The sequence below is a fragment of the Anastrepha ludens genome, chromosome 6 (genome assembly GCF_028408465.1).
Source record: "Anastrepha ludens isolate Willacy chromosome 6, idAnaLude1.1, whole genome shotgun sequence".
In the NCBI taxonomy this organism is placed as follows: Eukaryota; Metazoa; Arthropoda; class Insecta; order Diptera; family Tephritidae; genus Anastrepha; species Anastrepha ludens.
This window is the reverse complement of record NC_071502.1, coordinates 112766164-112774925: the sequence shown is the minus strand read 5'-3', so window position 1 is coordinate 112774925 and position 8762 is coordinate 112766164. Positions and strand designations below refer to the sequence as shown.

The window sequence follows — 8762 nt, the reverse complement described above, 5'->3', positions numbered from 1 at the left end:
GAATTTTCGAAGGCATAAAAAGAAGAATACTAATAAACAGAACAAGAAACAGAAAACAAAACAAGAAACAGAAAACAAAAACCAAAAACAGAAACAAACAAGAATATTTCACCTAGACAAATGAGTTTGCAGAATAAAATTTGTAAACAAGAAAGATAAGCCAAATAGATTTCACGGAACTACTACGAAATTTGTGCTTTACAGTAGGCAGGTGACGAATGTTGATAGTTTAGGCAAAGAATAATAAGGAAATATTGCATTAATTAATGTGCGATGGCAAAGTTCAAATATTACTACGATTTACTTTCTCAACCATCGCGTGCCGTGTGGATCGCACTGCGATTGAACAAGATTCCATATGAGGATTGTCCTGTGGCGTTAAGAAAGTGTAAGTAAAGTGTGATTTTATAAAAAAATTTAACAAGAAAGAGTAAAAGTATGTTTCTACAATTCTAAATTGCAGCAGAACATCTTAAGCCGGAGTACAAGCAAATCAATCGGTTTCGAAAAGTGCCAGCGCTGGTGGATGGAGATTTTCATCTGGGCGAGAGTGTGGCGATCGTACGGTGAGTGGTGGTATAATTAGCCAAATATTGAATTGGGAGTAAAAAATTCGTTGTGGCATGATGTAAAAGATAGAAAATAAGGCAATCGACTAAGGCGTTTCCACGACAGTCGGTTCTACGTAATCGGAACGACCTGGATTTATATCAGCAACAAGCGACTAAGGAGTATTCCTCCCCCTATCAAAACTTGCTTTGATATCTATAATGATCGTAATCAACTCCATTCAGGCTCTTCGCGTACCAAGTTGTAGCAGAAAAATAAATAGAAAGTAAATAGTCTAGTAACAATTCTCATTGAAGAGATTAGAGCTCTGGAAAGACACAACCACTCTATCGACTCCTTAAATATAGTCTTGATGTTTGCCTATAAATTTAAGGCTCCACAATTTTATGTCGCTTCCGAATGGTATGCAATTTTTGTGAGAATTACACTCGAAGGTTTGCCATTGCATGCCGTCGAACCACCGCTACTTCAAATTGCCTCACCGCTCATCGGTTTCCTCATATTACTTTTTATGTCCGCAGCGGGTTAAGAGCTAAAAGGAGCACTACAATTTTAGAATGCTGCAGGTCATTGCAGGTTGAACAACTTTTTTTACAAACTCAGAACTAGTACGTCTTTTCGACTATATAATTAAGTTGTTTCTTTTATAATCTTTCGGAAAGTAAATACTATCGTTATAGCAAATATAGGATTACTAAGGAAGCTGCAAAGTTTTTAGGAGTAATAAAAGCCAAAATAGATATCTTAGGCTTGCACTGCATCCTGTTAAGGGGTTAGGGGTAGTCAGAGGTCCGAAAACATGATGATTTTCAAAAATTTTTGGTTTTGCTAGTCAATGGCTTTATTTTACAAAAATAAAAACATAGCATTAGTACATTATGTTTCAACTTGACTATAGCAAAAGAGCAAAAAAAAATTTATAATTGTAAAAGTTATCGCTGTTTGTGTGGAGTCCGTTTCTCCAGAAGTCCCTTGCGGTGAACATCACAAGTCCTTGGAAATTCATCTAAAATCAATCGGACAAGAGAAATTAGTTTTATTAATAGTTTATTTTTTTACAAACTTAACAATATGGCGGCATCAGGAAATGTTTTTCAGAATTTCGAGAAAAAACCGACAATTAATTGTTTAAAAATAACGAAATTTAAAAAAAAATCCTTCGATCAGCTCGAGTCTTTTATGTTTTTCAAAAGCAGTATAAATTTTATTGAAATCTACCAAGCGGTTTTTAAGTTACAGTGATCACCAGTTCTAAAAACATAGTTTAGAGAATAACGCATTTAAAGTTTTGCCGGAGCGCTCTTTGTTAATTGTTGAATAACTCGAAAAGTATTTATCGGATTCAATTCAAATTTTTACAAATGCAAAAAAATCAATTTTTTTTTATATTCTGAATCCTATTAATAATTTTTTTTTTAAATTCCGAGTCCTAATTAATATCATTAATATAAGCCCAATTGTTATGGTACTTAAAAATATTTTTCTTATAATTTTATTCATTATCTTTACTTCTAGCTACCTCGCCGACAAGCATCAATTAGGTGACACATTTTATCCAAAGGCATTGAAACAACGTGCACGCGTCGATGAATTTCTAGAATGGCAGCATCTGGGTGTACGCCTTGGTTGTGCGCTCTATTTTCGCGATATGTGGCTACTTCCCATTAGCGGCTCTAAGCCGAAACCGAGCGCTGAAAAGGCAGCGGAATTATGTAAAAATATGGAAGTACAACTAAAAATTTTAGATGAGATTTGGTTGAAGGACACCAAGTTTGTGGTGGGCAATGAAATGACTGTGGCCGATTTGTTTGGTGCTTGCGAAGTGGAGCAGACAAGTAAGTGGGCAGGTGAATAAAAATATTATAAAGGGTTAAATGTGTATGGTTTTTTTTTTTTTTTGCAGAACTGGCACAATATGATGCTGGCAAGAAATTTCCAAAAATCGCTGAGTGGTTAATGCGCGTGCGTGCACAAGCGAACCCGCATTATGATGCAGCGCACGAATTTATCTACAAGAAATCTGGAATGAAACCGGATAATTAAAGTGAATAGTAGTAAGCGTTTATATTTTCACTTCTAGAAATAGTTTCAAGTGTTTAAAAAAATTAGAATAGTTGTTGTAAATTTAAATTTTGAATAATTTTTACAAATTTTTTATTTTTATTTAAAAAAATTAAAATAATTATTCTAAATTTAAAATCAGTTAATTTAATTTAAAATAAATAAATGCTCACTACAGTAAACGTGATAAAAAGCATATAAAAATGCGTTCCAAACCAATTTATTTAAAAATGGCAAGTGAACTAATTCGAGCAAAGGTTGTTAAGGTGTAGCTAATGGCGACACATTTGTATAATGCCGATGAAAGTGATTAATTTTTCGGCTGCCTTGTAGACGGTCACATGCTTCAGCTTATGACAAAACTTTAACTGGATGCAAAGTGCAAAAGTTTCGTTTTTGTTTTTTCAATTTTATTAGGCGCGACACAAATTAACCTCATTAACCCCATATTTCGTAGCCCACTGCATTAAAATTTGGCGAAATATTTTTGGATGACAAGCAGTGATCAACTATGGTATTATTCCTAATTTTGGTTTTATGATTTTATAAAAATTTTCTGAAGAAACTAATTTTCCTCCAAATGCACACTTCCTTATTGATAATTGTTTTGTTCATGCTCCAATTGAGAAACATTAAATTTATAATGGAAAAATAATTGATTATCGATGAACCAACGGAACAAAATCTCATTAAGATTACAAAATAATAGGACTATGAATAAGTTCGTGCGGTTTTTTTTCGAAATTTGAAACTTTATTGACGTAAAATGGTTACAAATTTAATATTCAAAATATTGTCCATCGCTTACTACTACTTTTTCCCATCTTTCTGGCAATTCACGGATTCCCTTTGTGAAAAATTCGGTCGGTTTTGCCGCAATCCACGAATCGATCCATTTTTTGACTTCATCGTAATTACGGAAGTGCTGGTCAGCCAGGCCATGTTGCATCGATCGGAAGAGATAGTAATCGGATGGCGCAAGGTCTGGACTATACGGCGGGTGGGGTAGGACATCCCATTTGAGCGTTTCTAAGTATGTTTTGACCACTTGTGCAACATGTGGCCGAGCATTGTCATGTTGCAAAATAACTTTGTCGTGTCTATCGGCGTATTGCGGCCGTTTTTCTCGCAGTGCTCGGCTCAAACGCATCAATTGTCGTCGGTAGACATCCCCCGTAATCGTTTCATTCGGTTTCAGTAGCTCATAATACACAACACCCAGCTGGTCCCACCAGATACACAGCATAACCTTCAGGCCATGAATATTCTGCGCCGACGTCGATGTTGAAGCATGGCCAGGGTATCCATACGTTGCCCGACGTTTTGGATTGTCGTAATGGACCCACTTTTCATCGCCAGTCACAATTCGATGCAAAAAACCCTTTCTTTTGTGCCGTTGAAGCAGTTGTTCGCATGCCATAAAACGGCGTTCAACGTCTCTTGGCTTCAATTCATACGGCACCCAATGGCCTACCTTTCGGATCATTCCCATGGCTTTTAAACGTTTGGAAATGGTTGATTGATCAACTCCCAAAGTTTTTGCAACCTCTTCTTGCGTTTGAGCCGGATCTTGATCGAGCAATTCCTCCAATTCGGTATCCATGAACTTTGGCGGCGCACCCTCGCGTTCTTCGTCTTCCAAGCCAAAATCACCACTTTTAAAGCGTGCAAACCACTTCTGGCACGTTCGCTCAGATAGAGCATGCTCACCATAAACTTCCACCAAGATACGATGACTTTCGGCTGCTTTTTTCTTCATATTAAAATAATGAAGAAGAATTCCCCGCAAAAACACATTATTTGGCACGAAATTCGACATTTTCAAGTGTGGTAAAAATATTGTTGTTTACGCTTCAAATAAAAAACTTATACTGACGTTTGTGCCTTACGACAGTAGCTCTCCAATGAATGTTTGGAAATGTGGATCGATGGAATAATAATCAAGTTACGCCATCTGTTGTAAAACCGCACGAACTTATAAATAGACCTATTAATTGCACAGAATTAAGCTACTGACTCAGGTAATAGCCGAATAAGGCAACTCAAAACTGCTTTGAAACCCCATTTAATTCGTGGAGCAAGAGTATTTGCGAAACAGGTTTTGCAATGATATACAACCAAGTCCACTTGACAAGTTTTACCCAAATTATTGAATTCGAATTCGAGAACAAAAACATAAGAAGTGCCGGGAAATTCTTGAAAGAAATCTAAATATTCTTGCAGAAATTGAACCTAATGATAACGTCAGTATAGTTTAAATAAAGTGCGATTTTTTAAGAGCTATAGAAAAGTTTAAAAAAAAAAACACACGAAAAATTCAGAAAAAGGCATGAAATTTTCATTTAAATCGATATGCTATCCATACAATTTAATGTTTGAAGAATATTTCATGCAAATGTTGACCGCGACTGCGCTTCAAATGATCCATCCGCTTAGTCCATTTTTGGCATACTCTTTCCAATGTTTCGGCCGGTATCTCACATATATGTAAATGCTTTAATGTTGTCTTCCAATGCGTTAATTGAAGCAGGCTTGTCTGAATAGACATGAGCTTTAACATAGCCCCACAAAAAATAATCTAAAGGCATTATATCGCACGATCTGGGTGGCCAATTGACAGGTCCCGAACGAGAAATAAAATGTTCTGGCAGATCTTCACTCCAAAATCGACAATTCTGCTTATTTACGTACCCATTGACCCAAAAATGAGCTTCGTCGCTGAACACAATTTTTCGATAAAAAAGTGTATCTTAAACTCTCTTAACAGAACACGCATTTTTGTAATAAAATTCAATGATTTGCAAGCGTTGTTCGTTTGTAAGACGATTCATTGTTAAATTATAGACCAAACTGAAGATGTTTGACAGTGAAACAAAACACGAAACGTGCGTCAGCTGTTTAAACCAACTGCTTAAAAAGGTAATAGCTAAAAAATCACCCTTTAGAACAATGAAAAGATAATATTACTCAAGCCAAATTTGGGAAGTACAGATTTAAGTAGTGAGTGGGCAACAGAAGGAAACGATAATGAATTTGTTAAAAATATTGTGTCAGCTGTTCGTAAAACTTGCAAATTGTTGGTTGAAAAAATTACAAAAAGTAAAAATTTTTTCGATTAAGGTACTTCGTATAAAAAAAAAATTAAGCAAATAAAATGCAAAAAAATGAGTTTAGTATCACGATTTTATTTTGTTCACAATAGTTTGTCCCATTTCATCAACGCTCTCAGGCGAAGAAAATTCCATTAGCAATTGCTTTGTTGTGCCAATCACAGCTTTCTTCATATTTAACTTGCTTCATGCATACAGGGTGCGCCATGTTGTTGTTGTTGTTGTAGCAACATAAACATTCCCCATATATATATGAGGAATGCTGCTGAAGTGACTGTCCTTGGCCGGATATATATTCGGGTCGTTCCGGTAACATAGAACCGACTGTCGTGTTTCACTTACGCCAAAATGCAGAGCGCGACGACGATACGACACTCCTGGACAACGCTTTCCCTCACTGCTTCAACAAGTGCATTGGAAGGTCTTGGTCGTTGATGAACGGCATGTTGACGATCTCCTACTGTACCGTGCTCAAAAAAATTCGACGCCAAACGACGAATGGTATTGTCAGACGGTGCCTGTTTGCCGCGATACTTTTTCCGGTATGCGTGTTGAGCTAGAACAATATAACGACTATTTTCGATGTATAGCGTCACTATTTCAGCTCGTTGTTTCGGTGTCAAACGATCCATGGTTGAAATTGAACTGAATTGACGTTTCGAAAACATGTATGTTGAAGTCGATCGGTTGGTAAATGACAAAGTTATTCAGCGTTTACATACCGACATAAAAGATGGTGCACCCTGTATATTTCCAAATTAGTTAATAACCAAAAAGTACAAGCATGAAACACGAAAGACACCTTCATTATTTTCGATTTGTATTTCGGAAACTGTAGCTGCGGTGACTGGAGGCTGTGGTTCAGAAGTACAAACCTCTAAATTATTGGTCGATTCTTGTTTAATATGGCTCAAATAAACTTTATAAATTTTATCTAAAATATATTTACTTAGATACTGCATTTTAATCACCATTTCTTATTTAAATTTAGAATTTTGACTCGATTCGCAAATTTGAATTCGTGTTTAATTTTACTTTGCGATCAGCTGTTTTACGCACTGGCAAATTCTTACAAGAACAAATGTATCCAGTAAGAACTTGAACTTCCCCTCACAATGAAATTCCATTTTGCTCTCTCTCTTTCTCCTACTTTGCAAGTTTTTTGGGTACATGACCTTATATTTTCGCTATAGTTTACTATTTTCGGTAAGTTGAGTAAGAAATGTTCTGCAATTAGAACATTTTGAGAACTGGAATTGCCCCAGAAACGAAGTGCATCCACTTTATGGGCGTCTGCTGTAATTTATTTTAATATTTTTACACACTGAAAACTAATTAATTTTGTAGTTGGAAATAAATTATATATTACATACGTGGTTTTGTAGATTTTTAGTCTTCTGGTGCTGTAGACTTATTGCTTGCAAACATATGAAGTAGAAATAAATATTTTTAATGGAGGTTTAAGTGAAATTTAGTTTAAGATTTTTTGTGCAGTCACCTTGTAGTCACAGAGGCGCTAATTATAAGCAGTGAATGCATAAAAAATGTGACTTCAGCATAACTGCAAAGATATTTTTTGTATTTTCGACAAAATAACTTATTTGATTTGAAGTTTTGGATAAACGAATTCGGGAGGTTCATAAAAAAAGTAAAAACTGTGGTTTGTAAAAAAAGCATAAAAATCCGTTACTAAGAGAGTTTCTAAAGCTATAACTCTGTCGGATTCATATTAAGTAGAGCGATTTAATTTTCTTGAAGTGCTTGTTAGAAAGATTCTACGTTGCATTTTTGGACCTTTGCCCGTTGGCGGCGGCGAGTATCGCAGGCGATGGAACAATGAGTTGTATGAGGTTTACGACGACATAGACATACAGCAGCGAATGAAGATCCAGCGGCTACGTTGACTGGATTATGTCATCCGAATGGACAACAAACGCTACGGCTCTGAAAAAGCTCAATGCGGTACCAGCTGGTGGTAGCAGAGGAAGAGGAAGGCCTCCTCTGCGTTGGAAAGATCAGCTGTAGAAGAACTTGGCCTCACTTAGTATGTCCAACTCTCGCCGGTCAGCACGAGAAAGAAATGTTTGGGGTGCTTTGTTAAACTCGGCCAAAATCACGTAAGCGGTTATGCAGCAAGTGATAGGTCCATTCAAGTTGCTTTGTCAAAAGTGCAGAGATTTTTTTTGCTACTTTACTTAAAACTCCTTAGAATAATTTGTGAGAAATCCCAAGTTTGCACGAAACACGCTTATTTAAAAAACGTTTATTTAAACTACAGTCATTGTCAACAGTAAGTGGACGCCAAATATTGACAAGTTTTAACTATTAATGAATTTACTTTTTAAGTTAAATTGTTCTTTTATAAAAAGTTCATACTACAGCAAAACTCATTTAAAGCAACATTTCAAACTTCGTACAAAATTTATAAGAATTCGGCAATTTTTCATAAGAATTTCATACTTTTTACTTAGAATTTTAAGAAAAATTTCAAGTATGCGATTTTATGATTCATTACATTTTGGTGAATTTTTCGGGTATGTAGTTTTGTAGATTATAATAAAATGCAAATTTCAAGTAGATCAAAATATCCAAAGAATTTTTGAGAATTTTTTTTCGGTCGCCGTCTTTTGTCCCTTTAATGCCTAATCCACTTTTATTTTTATATGGAAGAAAAGTCCCAACAACATTTGCAGAAAAAATTGTCAAAAATCAAAAAAAATTTTGAACCACTTGAAACTTGATTTTTAAAATACGAAAATTCAATAATCTATAGAACTAAAAACCCGAAATTTGTCTAAAAATTCTGAAATTTGAAAGTTTGAAATTTTTAATAAAATTTGCCGAATTTTACAAAATTTTTACAAGGTTCCAAACTTTGCTTTCTTGAACTAGATTGTTATAAAAAAAAAATTAAAATTACGAAATATATAAAAAAATAGTCAGAACTTATCAGTTTGTGGCGCACATTTCATTTTGACGCTGACAGTATCTCAATTACTGGAATGTAATTTAATAAAAATC

At 35.2% G+C, this 8762-nt stretch overlaps 1 protein-coding gene across 1 annotated transcript; it reads left to right on the top strand.

The window, feature by feature from the left end:
- On the top strand, nt 1-2722 carry LOC128867665 (glutathione S-transferase theta-1-like). Its single transcript, XM_054109087.1, has 4 exons — nt 1-388; nt 464-566; nt 2086-2405; nt 2474-2722. The coding sequence occupies exons 1-4, from the start codon at nt 274-276 to the stop codon at nt 2611-2613; spliced, it is 678 nt and encodes a 225-aa protein (XP_053965062.1). The 5' UTR covers nt 1-273; the 3' UTR covers nt 2614-2722.
- The last annotated feature ends 6040 nt before the right edge of the window (nt 2723-8762 follow it).